General features: G+C 49.8%; 1 protein-coding gene across 1 annotated transcript in view; it reads left to right on the top strand.

Annotated features, from left to right (window-relative positions):
- WDR66 (WD repeat domain 66) overlaps positions 1 to 15,656 on the top strand; it is an 18,408-nt gene extending 2,752 nt beyond the window's left edge. The window contains exons 6-20 of the mRNA XM_009578727.1: positions 358 to 435; positions 955 to 999; positions 1,344 to 1,561; positions 2,148 to 2,342; positions 4,157 to 4,404; positions 4,497 to 4,645; positions 5,437 to 5,610; positions 5,859 to 6,043; positions 6,557 to 6,671; positions 6,880 to 7,043; positions 9,902 to 9,992; positions 10,200 to 10,343; positions 13,038 to 13,266; positions 14,501 to 14,593; positions 15,538 to 15,656. Coding sequence (XP_009577022.1) covers positions 358 to 435; positions 955 to 999; positions 1,344 to 1,561; positions 2,148 to 2,342; positions 4,157 to 4,404; positions 4,497 to 4,645; positions 5,437 to 5,610; positions 5,859 to 6,043; positions 6,557 to 6,671; positions 6,880 to 7,043; positions 9,902 to 9,992; positions 10,200 to 10,343; positions 13,038 to 13,266; positions 14,501 to 14,593; positions 15,538 to 15,656 — 2,247 coding nt within the window. The remainder of the gene's footprint in view (positions 1 to 357; positions 436 to 954; positions 1,000 to 1,343; positions 1,562 to 2,147; positions 2,343 to 4,156; positions 4,405 to 4,496; positions 4,646 to 5,436; positions 5,611 to 5,858; positions 6,044 to 6,556; positions 6,672 to 6,879; positions 7,044 to 9,901; positions 9,993 to 10,199; positions 10,344 to 13,037; positions 13,267 to 14,500; positions 14,594 to 15,537) is intronic.
- The last annotated feature ends 523 nt before the right edge of the window (positions 15,657 to 16,179 follow it).

Raw genomic sequence — 16,179 nt, 5'->3', positions numbered from 1 at the left:
ATCCCACCCCGTCCCTGCTGCACCCCAAGGCAGAGGAACATCTCGGGGCCGTTATCACGGCTCCTCGGCTGCCCGACAGCCATGGGACGTGGAGGGGACCCTGGTGGGATGTCCTCCCCCGCTGCCCTGGCACCGGCCAGGGCTCATGGCAGGAAAAGCCCACGGCCCTGCCGGTTTGTCCCCGCTCGCAGAGGAGAGAGCACAGCTCTGGTGTTTCACAGGGGATTTGGCCTCTGTTTTCAGTTCAGTGCAGGTGGTGAAGTGGGTTTTGGATAAAAGCAGATGTTTTGCATGAAGGAACAAGCAGAAAGCATTGCTCGGCTTGGTTTTTATGTGATTCTCACCTTTTAATTTCAGGATTATGTCATTTTTAACCCTCAAAATCCCTATGAGTTTGTCAGCAACAGCAAAACCCAGTTGATATTTTACCTGTGGGTAAGTAGGGACATGGGAAGTTGTATTTCTGGTGCCGGACACCCTCCCAGAGGGTCCGGAGGCGGCGCGGGGGGCTGCACGCTAGTGAGGCAGCGTGGGCTGCGGGGCCAGACGTCTGCCCGCGACTGGGATCACACTTTGCTGTGCGGATCTGCCCCTGCCCTCGCCCCCCTTGCCCCTCACCCCTCCCTGCTGTGGTATGGGCAGAGCATCGCGCTCTCTCTGCTCTTGCACTGGTTCGGTCCCGGCCGTGGCAGCGATGCTCTCCAACTCTCCCACCCGTGCTTTCCTGTGGGCCCTTTTTGTTCCTCGTGCTGGTCAGCAGCTTTCGGGAGAGGAGTGGGTGGAGGGAGAGGGTGTTTTGTGCTCTCTAGAAGGTGTTGGAGCCTTTCTGGCCCAGTAGCCCTGCTTTGGCCACCACGGTGCGGGGTCAGTGCCCAGATGATGAGGAAGGGACACGCTGGCACTGCGGAGCAGTTACAAAATGGTTGTCGTGGACATTTTCTCCGCTTTCCCCAGGGTGATGGCGGTTTGCAGTACAGCGCACCGCTCCTGAGCAGCCAGGTGAGCATGGAGGGGACCACAGCATGTCACCCCTCTTGGCCTCCCTCCTGGCAGCAGCACTGTCCCCTCCCATCCCCTTAAGCAAAAACAGTGGGCACGTCCCCATCTTCTCCCCCTTGGTCTCCTGAAGGGACAAGCCAGGATTGCCCGAGCTGAGGTCAAGAGGGGCTCTCTCTCCCAGAGATACCCCACTGCATCTTCTCCTGAGGCTCTTGCCTCTGATGGTTCTGCCAATGATACAGGGGGGGAATGTCACAGGGAGGGACCAAGCAGGAACATCTCTGCTTGAGGAGGGAAGGGCCAGCACCCAAGACGAACACACAGCCTCGCTGCTCTCTCTGCAGACCTTCAACAGCACGGTGGGACACTTCAGCCAGTCGGTTTTTCATTTTAACAACTCGCAAGCTCTGACGGGCACCTCGGCCGGGAAGCTGGTGGTGTGGGACACGGTTGGTCCCCACACCCCCTCCAAGGAACTGCCGGTCAAGCCGCACAGCATGAAGGCCACCAAACTGGTGCCTATGCAGAAGGAGAGCCTTACCGTGCTCATGGTGTTTGAGAGGTAACGGGACGGCAGTTTTCAGTAGCTGTAGGTACAGTCCTTAGACATTTCAGCCACAGAGCTAATGTTGATGAACTATGGCCAAGTGTTGCAGTTTTAAGTCACTTGGCTGCGTGTGAGGACCAGGCAAATTCATGCAGGAAAGTGCTGCTGATTTATGAGCCATTGCTCCGGCTTTTTCCAGCAATGAATTTGGCTGGCCAGAAAAAAAAAAAAAAAGGTTGAAAACTCCTGGTAATGTGATTCCAGCTCTGCTGGGGTAGCGCAGACACTGGGCTGCCACGGTCACTGAGGATCGTGGATGAGTCTTGCTCAACCTCCTGGCCTTTACCGGCAGAGGGAGCAGACAGCCACCAAACGCCTTGACAACTTTGGGGCCAAGGCAAGGGACACTGCAGGGTCACAGCAGAACCTGGTGGTTTCTGCACAGCCCTGGGCTTTCCCCCTGCACATCTGTACGGGGATCTTCTCATGCACTTGTGCAGAGAAAAGGTGAAAATATTTGCTTCTGCCCAAGGATGCTATCTGAGAAATATTTGGGAGTTCTCAATCAGTGTGTTGATTCAAAGCTTTCCCTTCCTTGCAGCTGCATAGTAACAGGTGATGTGAAAGGTCAGGTTAAATTCTACGATGGACAGCTGCAGCTCCTCGCCTGCTATGGCCACAGCAAAGTGGGTCCCATTCGGTCCATCTCCTTCTCCAAAACCCTTCCTGATCCTCCTGGTGCCTCCCCAAACTGCTCCGCCTCCTGCATCGCCAGCAGCCAGCCCTTCGTTGCCAGGTGAGTGCCCCAGGTCTTCTCCTGCATTTGCCCTGCAGCTTGAAAGCTGGGGAGATGGTCAGCTGAAAGCAGCCTCATGGGCTTCTGCCTTGGCTGGAGCAGATTTTACCCTTGTACCCAGGCTCCTGGGTTGGGACAGGGACAGGGAGGCAGGACAGGGAGGGAACGTGCCCCTTTATACCCCATCTCCACAGATTTTCACTTTGGGTATTTGTCCCACCTGCCCACCAGAGTCAAGCAGGGAGGAGTCTCCTAGGCAGCCCCCCAGGCATCTCCCAGCAGCTGCCAAAACCCAGGTGGGCCCCAGCACATCTTAAATTCTGAACTCGATGTGATGCCTTGGCGCAGGCGAGAGAAGCGTTAATGCAGGCACGGAGACGATCAGCTGGTCCCGGGGTGCGCAGCTCCTCTGTCACGTACCCAGCACACCAGGCAGTGCTAATGCCGAGCCTCCAGCTCCCGCTGAGCCCCTTAATCCCCCCCCTTAAACCCCTCCCGTGGATGGCTATTTCCAGTTCGATTTTATCATTGCTGGGCAACCTAATCGGGGCAGTGACTGCCCCAGCAGCGATGGCACCAGTGCTGGGTTGCACCACATGTACTCAGGAGCTTGCGACAACCCCAGCCTGGTCGCCGGTCCCTCTCTGCCCCTCTGCGTGACGTATCTGTGTCTGAGGATTTATAGAAAGTCTGCAGGCCAGATGAAGCTGTTCTGTGGCTCGATCCAGCCTGCAAACCATATGTCTGTCACTCCTGTTAAGGCTCTCCTGGCAACGTCTGTCCTTAGCCACACGTGTTTTCCAAAGAGCCATATGGGACAGATTCCTCTCCAGCCTGGAGCAGCGCCCTGGGGAACAGTTTGGTTTTCCCTGTCGGTCTCAGTTGTCTCATCCCTCTTCCTGGGTCGCTGCTGCAGCTCCTGCCGCTTGCAGCTGCTCTGGGCAGCACAAAAGGCAGAAAATCAAAGGGGAAGCCTTAAGCCTGCTTGTCTCACCAGGCTGGTGGGATCAGGTATGGCTGAAGAGCCCAGCTAAGGCATGCAAGAGGCGCAGCATCCTTCAGTGCCCAGGCCAGATGTGCATAAACCGATGGCTGTCATGGGTCAGCTAGCAAAAGTGGCTGCCGTTTTCCCACTCGTGCTGCCCGCGTGATGCAGCCGTGTACATCTGTCTGTGCAGCTCTTCGATCTCTGTGTGGTCCTCTCTTGACCCTCCGCTCTCAGTCCGGACTCTCAGTCCTCAGGCGGACTGATGACTATACATATTTGTTCTGTAACATGCATAATTATTCAGATGGCTGCTTCACACATCACCAATTATGCAGCGGGACCCTCTTCGCTGCGTTATGGTCGGCGCGGCTGAGCGAACAGACAGGCAGCCGCTCTCTGTGTCGCGGATTTGAAACTGTCCTCTGACCTTGTCCGTGGTGGCGCGGTCAACATGGAGCCACTGACAATGGTGGCATGGAGACATGTGAAAAGACTATTCAGAGTATCTTCAATTGCTCATTTGTCCATCTCACACACCAGTGACTTGCAAACGGCAAAAGCTATGCAGATGTCATTCATCTTCTGGCTTGCCTACCCAAGTAGAAAATGGAACTGGCTCCAGTGTTTTCCCGTGGAGATTTACCAGGTCATGAATACAAAGTGCCACCTGCCTTCCAGGTCAAGAAGTGTTTGCATATTGCATATCGCAAAATATAAGGGATCATCCAACTAAGTTGCTAAAAAGAGACTAATGTGTAATATAGCTTGGAGGGACATGAGCCAGCTAGTCTGATTCATCAAATACTGTTTCTCTCACGCTAAACAGGAACTTTATCCTTTCAACCTCTGATGCAACCGTGCTCCATGTTGCAACAGACAGGACAAACTTTGAAAAAATCATGGAAGAGGCAAAGAAAACTGTGAATGCCATTGCCTGTCACCCTCGGCAGGCACTTGTTGCTGTGGGGAGTCACTGTGGGCTGCTGAAGGTGTGGGACTACCAGCAGACCAGGTACCTCGTTAGCAGGATATTCACCCAGGCCGGCATCCAGTGCTTGTCCTACGACCCTGAAGGTATCCTGGTCTCATGACCTCCCCATGTGCCAAGCACCAGGCTTCCTGGGAGGAGCGATTGTGTCGTGAGAGTTTTCTGGCGTGCTTTTCAGGTTATTTTCTGGCCGCTGGTTTTACTGATGGAAGCGTTTACATCCTCGATGCCATTTCCCTTCAGTCCATCTGCAAAGAGTTCAAGTTTTCATGTGGTCCCGTGACTCATATTAGCTTCTCTCACGATTCGGAGTACCTCGCAACTGCTGTAAGCTTGTTTTTTCCTTTCGGTGATTTACACGCACTGCTCGTGGCACAGCTTTCAGTGGGACTGGGAATTGCCGGCCATCCTGCGAGGCACGGCAGAGCGAGCAGTGCGGAGGGCTGTCCCTCCCTGGGGGCTTCGTGACTCTGAAATGCTTTTCCTGGCTTGAAGAGTCACTCTATAAAAACGTCACCAGTCCCAGCCGCTCCACAGGCCTGCTGCTGGCAGCGTCCCATCGCTAACTTTAGTGACAAGCCTTAGCTCCGCATCCATGTGTAGAAAGGGTGGGAGCGGGGATTTCCTCCTGGCTGGTGCACCACGAGGTGGGTTGCTCCCTTGGTCCCACGTCTCGGTGCAGAAGTGTTGAGGCAGTGTTGAAGCAGCTTGGCACAGAGGTTGTAGCCGCTGGTGATGATCTGTACAAAGAAAAAGACTCCCCCTTCATGCAAGGATGCCAGGGCACAGCAGCGGGAAGCATCTTCCTTGTGATTTCTGGGGAGTCACTGAACTCGATTTACTGCCCCTCTGTTGTGAGAGCACGGTGGGGAATGCCCTCCGGCCAGCTAGGATGCTCCGGCCAGGCTGAGGACCGCTGCGGTGATACCCCTGGGAGCAGCTGCCCAAATCTGTCCGACCCAGTTCTTTACCCTGGCTGTGACTCTAACCCTCCTGCTGGGACTCACAAAACCGAACGGGCCGAGCTAAGCCCAGAGGGGACGTGCAGAGCTGCCCGCTGCCAGCCAGGGGACCTGCATGGGGATCATGGCTCGTTGACCTTTGCGCTCTTATTCCAGGATGAGAAATACTCGGTGACTGTTTACAAGAGAGTCCTGCAAAATGGGAGCAGATGCTGGGAACACCTAGCAGGGCTGCACTCCCACTACAAACGCATCCGGAGCATCCTCTTTGGGGTCCAGTTAGACAGCAACGAGCCCAGGCTCCTGAGCCTTGGGGAGGACCGGCAGCTGGTAAGTCCATGTGAGAGTTTAAAGGGCAGTGGAGCTTTGCCGTTAAAGTGGGGGGCTGGACAAGAGCAGTGAGGGCGAGTTTGGTTCTGCAGCCCCAAACCTCTCCCCACCAGCTCTGTCGCAGGGGGTTGTTTGTCAGCCTGGTCTCGGGGCAGGTCTGCAACAGACGCTAGATCTAGTTAATCCACAAGGTCCAGGGTGCTGGCAGACCACAGGGGAGTTGCTGTGTTTCCTTGTCTTCCCTCCAGGTTGAATATGACCTGAACAACAGCAGCAAGGACCATCTGGTGGTCTTGCACAGGGACCGGGTAGAGCAGGTTGCTGTGCCCCTGTGCTTGGCCTGGTACCCACAGCTCAGCACCGAGTCCTTTATCCTCACTGCCAACAACTGCTACAAAATTAAGCTCTACAATACAACGACCAAAATGTGCAGGTAGAGGAGAGATTCAGGCCTACCACTGCCTGGGACCCCCATCCTGATTCTATGTTCTCCTCTGTCTAATGTCCACCCGGCTCCCACCCATGAGCATGTGTTTGCCCATCCATGATGCAGATCTTGGGATGACTCTAGGGATCCCAGGTTGCTCCATCCTTGTGTCCACTCTGCTGTTCACTAACATGTCATCTAGTAATGTTGTGGCTGCAGGTGGGTCTCGGTCTGCCCAGCACGTTGGACTTGAGATGCAGCAGTTGGACATCAGATAAAGAGACAGGAGCCCACACAAGCAAAGCACAAGGACTGAATGATCTCTGCGCACTAAAGTCCTCTCTTAGCCCCATTGTTATCCCTTCTAGCCAGGGACCCTGTCCTATCCTGTCCTCTCAGCCAGTGGTACAAGGCCTTTGTGCCCACCACACCTCCCTATATCTACCCATCCTTGTGCACGGCAGCCGTTCAGAGGGAAAATGTTTTGTGAGAATGGATGAAAATATTGTTTGCTTTCAGAAAGACCCTTTTGGGACCAACCTATGGCTCCCCATTGGAGAAGATACAAATCCTCCCAACAACAAACACTATGGACGCCCAAAAATGCTATCTGGCCTACATTACAAAGGACAAGGTATGGAGCCCCATCCACCTCAGCTGTACAAGAGTCGCCACTTGTAGTGGTGGTGGTGCCTGGGGGAATTTCACAGCAGACAAAACCACGCATAGGCTGGTCCTGCCCAAGAGCTGAGCGAGCTCCCGGGAGGAGGATGCAGCACTGCTCTGGTGTGCAGCCCTCCTGCAGTACCCCCAGCCTTCCCAGGCCCCCTCTTTCCTTACAGGTGGGCCTGCAGATTTTGCCTGTCGACGGCAACCCCCACAAGTCCTCAGCTTTTATTTGCCACCCAGATGGTGTCTCTGACCTTGCTAGTTCCTACGATGGACGCTATGTCTTTACAGCAGGGGGTGACGACTGCACTGTTATGAAATGGGAGGTCAACCTAAAGTGAGTACCACAGGAAGGAGAAAGGAGTCTTGTTACAGCTTTCCACAGCTGCTTGGCCAACACAGCTGAAGCAAATGTTCCCCAACATTTACATTGAGAATGGGGCTTTTGTCCTAAAAGGTCTCTGTTTGTGTCCAGAGGAGTCAAAGCCAGGTCTCCCAGCTATTTCTGCACTTATCCCGGTGTATAGGGTGGTGCGGCACCGATGGAGCAATGCAGCAGGGTGCCGCACGGGGAGTGTTTCTTTGCAGGGCTCTCTTGAGTATGGGTCCTTTTGGGGCAGGTGACAAACCTTGCAGCTTCACTCTCCTTCCACAACACTGTGCCCAAGACCAGGCCAACAAACCACATCTGGCAAGTGGGGTCACAGGGTGGAGGACAGGTCCCAGCACTCGTGCGAACAGGAGACCCACCGCTTGCTACGGGAAGTGTGAGTCGAGGCTGGCAGCATCTCTGGACACCTGGCCTGAGACCAGGTTTATTAATAGCGGAGCCTCATGTTCACACAGGCTCTCCAAAAGCCCGAGCTCAGCACCTACTGACAGCTCGGCATGGTGGGCACGTGCCATGCTGGGGATGGTGGCATGGCAGTGGGGTCAGCCTAGATTGCAATGACCTGTCAGGACTCAAGTAGCTATGTGGGGTGGCAGCTGAAACAGGAGGGACACACTTTTGGGGGGGCTTTGCTCCCCTCTATGTGATGTAGCCACATAATCAATAGGAAGGATTAAACCAGCAGACCTCGCAGGTGGTGGCCATAGCGCCTATAAAATATTCCAGTCTGGGAAATGGTACCCAAATGGTAAGAAGTTGAGCAGAGGATTTTCTGGTCCCTGTGAGGGCTTGCCCAGTGCGATGGGGCATTGTCGGGGTTAGGCAAGGGATCAGAGGAGCGGCACTGGCTGCAGGAGGAGCGTTCGGGGCGGCTATCTGCTATCCAAATGGGATAGGCCAGCATTTGCTAGGAAATCCCCCCTGCATTTGAAGATTGGATTTAGGACAAGCCACCTTAATCCTATAAAGCTTTGCTTACATGAGTAAATGGACTGCAGTAAATGGGGTGGCTGGAGGAGTGAAGGCTGCTTTTGCAAATGAGGATTTCCAGGCTCTGGCCCGGAGCGTCAGCGATAAACCCTGCCAGGTTTCTTCTGCCTTTCTCTGGAAGTGTGCAATTTCCCTCTGCCAGCTCCCTTGGGCAGCACTGCCAGACGCGTGCTCCCACGTGGCAGGCGGGTAACGCGGCAAAGGCAGGATATATATTTTGGTTTCTTTGCATGTCAGGGACCAAAGCTGCTTGTTGCAATGCGCGTGCAGGGCAGAGAGGGCTCTCCCCTCACGATCGTGGCTGCAGACGCCTGGTAGATATACGTGTACATCGAAAGGCAGCGGGCAGCTGCAAATGAGCTGAAAACTGCCAGGCCAGCGCGGAGCAACTTCACACTTCAAGGACTGGAAAGGGAGCTTAGCCCGTGTCGGAGCTAGAAAAGATAGATAGCGTGGCATGTTCCCTGTCGGTCTGTGGCTGGATTTTTTTTTTTATCCTGCATGTCACCCTACTAGCACAAACACGTCTCCTGGTTTCTGGCAAATCAACCCCATGGGAGCTGGCTTTTAGCCCTTGCTCCTATTTTTGCCTTTTGGAGTGCACTGAACCTGTGAAACACCATTGCCCCTCACCATCCTAGGACAAAGGCTTCGTGGTTAAGACACGTGCTGGTCCTGTGTAAAACATTTCTTGCAGGTACTGCTCGCTCAGAGGAAAGCCCAAAGGGTGCTGAGCCAGCTTACCTTCATGTGCCAGAACAAAGGAAACCTGGATGGGAAAGCAATAGGCTTATTTATTTTCTTTTCCACTTTGTGTGGCTTAAGCAGTCGGGGGTCAGAATAAGCGACATTTTAAGGAAGGCAATAGAATATAAATGATCCTTCTTTATAATGGTTGGCCAGGGTCCAGGCAACATTGAATTTCTATGTAATTTGTTTTTGGAGCGAAGCTCTTGATGAGCTAATTATCATTTTATTGCTGCTTCTGGCATCTTGTGCATCTCCACTGTGTTTAATACCCAAATAACTTAATTATGAAAAAAGCACGAAGCTTGCAAAAAAACCCAGTGGAAGCAGCACTACAGAGGTGTGCGTGAAAGCTGCAGCCTTGCTGCCAGGCGTGGGGTATTATGTGGCAACGCTACGCCGTGATTGCACTACCAGGCTTGGTTTCCTTTTTCATCTGCACAAGCCGAACGGATTCTTTTGGCTCCAACTGCCTATGAAATTGAAACAAAGAGGTGGCACTCAGACGCTTTCAGTTTAATGTAGACTGCACCTGTGACACAGTCACCCGTTACAGCAGAGGAAGTAGCGTAATGGATTGCACTGAGTTATTGGGGAAGAATGCGTTAGATCAAGGAACAGGGAGCTTAGGTTTGTGTGGTTTATTGCAAACACCAAGCCCCAGCCCTCTCTGCATGTTCAAAATGCTGATCTAGCTAATTCATCTCCCTCAATGTCTCTATAAGGAAGCAGAAAAGCTAAATGCCAGACACCAAGCTCAAGTCCATGGAAAAGCTCCTGGCTCCCAGCCCTGTGCTCATTCCACTAAACAAGAGGACCATTCAGTAATAATTAATTCCCACACTGTGCTATTGTATGTAAAACCTGGGTATGAAATATGCTGTAGAATTGCAGGCTGATGATAAAATAGTACACGGTTCAAGGCAATGCTTTTCTTTCCTGAATTCTGAGGCCTGGGGATTTTATTTATTTATTGAAAGTGTCTGTGAAGAATGACTAGAAAGGGAAACACGAAATCTCTCCTCACATGAACCCTTCCTGTACCTTCTTTTCTCTGCTTCTGCCAGTGCCTTGGATGCTGCTGCTTCCCTGGGTGGGGAGGACTTGATCCCATTCTACAGCCTACTGGATGGCGGCAGAGAAGGCGAATTCTTCAGGGTAATTATGCTCATTGTGAATGCTGTCTGGCAACATCTGGTTGCTTTAAGATTCATTTATACAGGCCTGACATTTCTTTATTTTTTGTCCAGCACACCTTTACCAGCAATCTCATTGATATGCCTGTTAGTAAATCTTTAAAGAACTCTTATCTTCCGCGCCTGTTGGTAACTGAACTTTACAGTATCTTGTTTGAATCCCTCGCAGGAACTGGAAGACTATTTTTACTATGTACAGCTGCGCAACCATGGTATCGATACATTGGAGACCAGACAGGTGTCAACGCATATTCCCTTGGAGGAAATTCCTTCTGTAATGAGAGCAATGGGATTTTATCCATCAGAGGAAAAGGTCGGTCTGTTGTTTTTATTGTTGTTATTAAAAGAAAAAAGAGCAAGACTGATTGCATTTACCAAGTGTCCCGAGGGCCAGATCCTGACCATTGTCATGCTGGATGGCTCCAGAGTATATTTGCTGGCTTTTGATGTATTTAACCTGGTCTGCATCAATACAGTAGTGGTTAGATAATCTGGCAGCAAATTCCTCAAAAAGTAACGATTCCTCACTAGAGGGTTGGGCAACCGCAGGGGCAGGCTGAGCAAACCTGGAGCCTGATGGTTCAGAAGTGTTCAAGAAAAGATGACCTCAGGGTCTTCTGGAGGTTGAGTGCTCTGCCACCATTGCAGAGGTGGGTTTCTTCAGAAGATGAACTGAGAAAGTTGAGGAATGAATCTTTGGCTCCCAAGGGCAGCAGCCTCCAACTTTCCAAAGTCCATGGGCTAAAGTACCGTGTGTGCAGGCAGCGATGTGCTTTGGTCTCTCTGTGACTTCTACTAGTGGCTGAGCTGCTTTACATGCAGCATGTGGTTGTTGGGCCACGGGCTGAGTCCCTCCAGGTCAGATGGAGACTCAGCCAGAGCGTCCTATATGTGTTACCAGCGTGGATGAGAATGTCCAGCTCCATGCAATCACTCATTTGGACATTGACAGAGCCTCTTTTTCTTGTTCTGCCTGGGACTGATGAAAGAATGATTTTAGACGGAGACAGCAGCTTTTATTTCCACAGAACTTAAAGCTCTTTCATAACTGATAAACTCTGCAGAAGCTCTCTCTAAGCTTGCCTTTCAGGTTGCAGCAGCGGAGCTTCCTATCAAACATTTCTCAAGAGCTTTTTAGCTTCAAATTTTACAGCAGACAAAGACAACTGATTTAATAAGGGCTGCTTCTTCCCCTTTTGTGGCTGTTTCTACAAGGCAGTTTGTATTGTATACAAACCTCATTTGTAATGTTGTAACCTGGCAAAAGGGTAATTAAAGCGCATACCAAAAAAAAAAAGACTGAATCTGATGCAAGGAGATTTAAATAACGACCTCTTTGCACTAGCTACAGCCCTTCAGCGCAGGAGGGGTTCTCCCAAGGGAAGCGGTACGTCGCTGTGTTCCCTTCATCTTTCAGCGGGGGAGGCTGTGTTCATCTCTGCCGTTGCACAGGAACCCCAAGGCTGCTGAGATGGTGCTGAGTCAGTGCCACCCCATCTGCCCGGGCATACTCTCTGCCAGGAGAGCCAGCAGATGGGAGGCAGGACCTTTGCCACAGTAACCACCTAACAGACTTGCTTTGGAGCCCCCGCAACCAGCAAATGTTCATCTGAGCCCGGACTGCTTTGTCCTTGTGTCAAGCTGTGGTGTTATCCCCTTGTACTTCGTTAGATATTTTCCTTGGGTTATTACATTTTCGCCTCTTGGGGACAGAGGGAACATATTCCCTTGGGAAATGTCTCTGGAAAAATAACTGTTAACCCCCGCCTGCCCCAAATCAAAACGAAAACAGCATTTCAGGCATGGAAACAGAGGTGCTAAGCTGTTGTGAAACCAGGCAACCTACAATCTGCTTCTCGAAGCAGGCAGGACAGTATTAAAATCCAGAGAGAAAGTTTATCTCTCTCTAGAGTGTTTTAATAAAGGAAAAGCAGGAGGGAGAGAAGGCAGCTTGGGCTGACTAGCAAAGCTTTTGGGAATTGGTGTTTTTCTTTTGTAGTTCAGTGGGGCTGATATAAAACCTAATCCCAGATCAGAGCTCAGTGAAAATGACTGTTCTTGCCTGGCGTGACATTCGCTACAGGAAAAATATAAGGCTGAGATTTCCCTCTTCCCCGGGCTTTATTCAGCGGAAAAACTTGTGACACAAGGACAAAGGCCCAAGGCTGAATGCAAAGCCCTCCCCAGGGAGATCTTGCATCAGCTTCTCTTCCCGGGGAGTAGCAGGCTTGGTACGTGTTGGCACAGGGAATTCTCCCGGCGTTTCTCTGCTGACCCTGTATCTCCAAAGGGGCTGCCTCTTGCAGCATGAGTACAGCGAAGGCATGGAGCAGATCCTGCCTTTCGGACACACATCTGCACAGTTGGCAACTGGGCTCACTCACAGCACCAGACTTAAAGAAAACCACTAGTATCCAGCACGGCCAGTGCTTGCCCGTTTGCCAGAGAGAAGAGTGAGTGATCCAGCCGTGCAGGATGTCGGCCCCGCTGAGCAAATTTCAGATTTGTGCAGTGGCAGAACTGCACCAGACGCGTGTTGGATCGGCGGGGGGATAGATTGCTTATGCCGGCCAGGGTGTGTATATACTGTGTGCAGCCTGGTTATGTCGAGACTTACATGCATGTGATTTTGTAGTGGGGTGGTATATTTACTGGTTTGTGGTTTGCCTGCCCACTGTCCCCAGAGTGGAGACACAGCTGTGGCAAAAGTACCGGTAACAGCTGCAAAGTCACCAAGTGCCTATCATAAGAAAATAGAGGAAATCCAAAATGACTACGTATCCGCTATCCCCGTCTTTACCTAATGTCATCATAACAGCAAGCACATAACTGTTAGCCATGTCCATCCTCAGCTGCTGAGTGCTAGCTTATTTTTGGGATATGGTCGTGGCATCTCTGGTACCAGTACGTGCACGATTATGGTACATTGGCATTCATGAGATCAGAAACTGGCCTGATGCTCTTCAAAAAGAAAAAGTGTAACAATTTGTCTTGCCTTGATCTTTAGATTGAAGAAATGATAAATGAAGTAAAATTCAGCAAGTATGTGGATACTGGAGAACAAGTGACAAAAATCAACTTAGGGGATTTTATCAAACTTTATATAAATCATCGACCTGCGTTTGGCTTGTCAATGAAAAAAATACAACGAGCATTTCAGGTTCTTGGTTATGAAAATGAGAATGGAGACAAAGTTATTGACAGAGGAGACTTACTGTTGCTGCTTCAGTGCAGAGGTGAGTTATTTCTTTTCTAATATTAGTTTTATGCTTGCTAGTTCTGCCTTCAATTTCAGCACGTATTCACTGCAGCAAAAAATTAATCTGGAACTATAGCTTGGTAACCAGGGCAGGCGTGTGGAGCCACCTGTCCTAAGATTTTAAATTGAATAATCACATCTATTGTCTCAGCTGCACTTCTTCTACTGCTGTGGGAATCTCTGCTGGCCTGAAGTATCTTGTCTGTCAAATGATGAGTATGGATCTTGGCAAATTGTATCTTTCTTCCGGTATACCCTTATCTGAATCATTGCTCTCTCTTCCAGTCACACAGTCTCCAGAAAGGTAGTATAAAACTGAAAAAGAGGGGGACAAGAAAGGAGGGATGAAATTGGTCAGTCCTGGACTGAATCTACATGTGAAAGACTGAAAAGAGGGGATGGTTTAGTTCAGCTGAATCAGAGGGAACTCTGTAAAGGCACGTATAAATACACTTATGGCCAATGCCGTAGAGAGGTAAATAACAAACTTCTATTGTCTTGCTCCTGTTGTAAAAGCAGGGAGCATTTAGTGCAGCTAAGCATGAAAACAGGTAAAGGGAAATGCTGTTTTACTCAGTACATGACCTGGTAAAACTCCTTGCCACAAAGATCCTTGGAAACCAAGGATTCAACCAGTGTGAGAAAGGCTAGTTGTTTATATGGATGGTGTGAACATCCATAAATAGGTACATTAGATCAAACAGTTTCATAACCAATCTAAACCTTATGCTTCAGGGCATGAGCCAACCACTAACTGGGAACAAGTGCTATAACCAGGTTATTCCAGGATACTAGATCAAGACTTTCCTTCACGTTCCTCTTCCTGCTCTCTGTGGAAATGGCTACCGCCATGGGCATGGGGTGATATGGACTGTGGTCTGTCCTGTGCCAGGAATTCTTCAGTGGAAATAGAAGCTCAAGCCCCTGCAAGTGCAACGTAGCCTGAAGAGCCATCTGCATCAGAATTTCTCCCTTTGATAAATATTTTGCCCAAAATGCAATATGCAAGAACAATTTTCCTTAGGATCAACGTTTTCCTGCGTTGGGATCATGCGTTTCGATTGACAATGTGTATCCCTCTCTCAGAGAAGCTGAATCCTCTTTCAAACTGTCCTGGTTTTTTTGTATACTGTTCTCGTTCGAGTTGCCTTCTAGTTTTTGTGCTAACGATACCATAACCCAAGAGGCTGGTTTGGCTTTGTTGTGTACAGGGGAGCATATGACAGAGGACGAGCTGGCGCGGTGTCTGACCACCCTGATGGGCAAGCATCCTGGGGGAGGAGGATCTGAACCGGACACCTCAGGTACAGGATTAGCATTCCACACAGCACAGAAGCAGGATCGCTTCAATTCCCGAATAGAATAATTTAAATTGCAAACCCATTATTCTGTTAGGCCAAAAGCTGTCAAAAACGCTCAGATGGGATTGCAAAAATAGTCATAGAGCTATAGACTGTCCTTCATCCATGCAGCAATTGCATGGGTGTATCCAAAAATAAATGAACAATGAAATATAACTGGGACCTGACAAGATTACATTGCTGTTTATCTGCTGGCTTGAAACTGAAATTAGAAACACACAGTGGAAGGTTTACATGCCAAAGTCCACAGGCAAAAAGGAATCCTACAATATGCAAATTACAGTGTTGATTTCATCCAGGCGGTGATGCCCATTGTAAGGGAGTTGTTGATAACTACATTTGTCTACAATTTATGTCCCAGTCTACACCAGTCTAGAACAGCAAATTACAGTGTTGATTTCAGCCCATTGTGGCATTACCCATTGTCATTGGAAACTGCTCGTAAGTGCCACATTTTTGTACAATCCATGTCCCAGTCCACACCAGTCCAGAACAGCACCCGGTCAGGGCCATTGGCAATGGGCCGCATGGAGCGAAGGTACAGCTCCTGAAGGGAACTGCCTAGCACCGCAAACTGACTTTGAAATCTCTGGATTCCTTGGGATCCTAAAATCATGTCAAAACAACAGAGTGTAAAAGTTGCACTTGGCCCCCTGGCTCTTCTGAGGTAAGGATCTACTGCAAGGTGAGACTCGCAGCCTCGACAGGTTCGATCCCTGATATGATTGCATAAAGTATTAAGCTAGTAAACCAATACTCTTTCATGATTACTTCGTACATCTTTAAAAGCATTCCATCCACTTACTGCTGCTTGTAAATTTTACGGATCTGGAAAGCCATTTTTACATTGCTATTGTGTGTTTTGTGTTGTTGTTACTGCTCTCCAGGTGCAGCAGCTTTGACTGAAGAAGAAATGCCAGAGGAAATCACAGTGGAGATATTCGCTGCTGACATTCTTGGCTTACCTATTGCTGAACCAGAAAAAAAGAACAGAAAAAAGAGATGAACCTTTGGTCTACAAAGACACAGAAGCATAACTGCCATGAAGTTTTCTACTCATTTTGACTTTCCAGTCTCCTCTCCTCAAATTGTCTTCAAAATTTATATTTTGTATTTATTAAAAAGTAAAGATCACCTAGTTTCATATTAATCAAACTCTAGAAAAAACCCCCAGTTTAGCACATGCCTAGGTAGGGAAACACTGGGGTGGCTGAAAAGAATGAAGCAGTAGTTGCCGCATTGTCGTCTTGCATTGACCACCCCTACCCTTGGCTGGAACCTTCCTAGAATTCGTTTCAGGTGGGTTTATGCCAGATGCAGTCTATTTTCATTACGTTAAGAGAGTATTTGTGAAACCTGACAGCAAAATAGCAATGTAAAAGTATTGTATTGATTAAATTACACTGATAAATGTAGTGTACAAAATGCTTGGGTAGGGTAGAATGGATTTGTAATTATAAATTCAACAGACCTCAGTAAAGAAAGGAATGCTGTGATATACATTAAAACCAGGTTTCCATTTTGGCCTT

The sequence above is a fragment of the Fulmarus glacialis genome, unplaced genomic scaffold (assembly GCF_000690835.1).
Source record: "Fulmarus glacialis isolate BGI_N327 unplaced genomic scaffold, ASM69083v1 scaffold8915, whole genome shotgun sequence".
Lineage (NCBI taxonomy): Eukaryota > Metazoa > Chordata > Aves > Procellariiformes > Procellariidae > Fulmarus > Fulmarus glacialis.
This window is presented reverse-complemented; position numbering and strand designations above follow the sequence as displayed.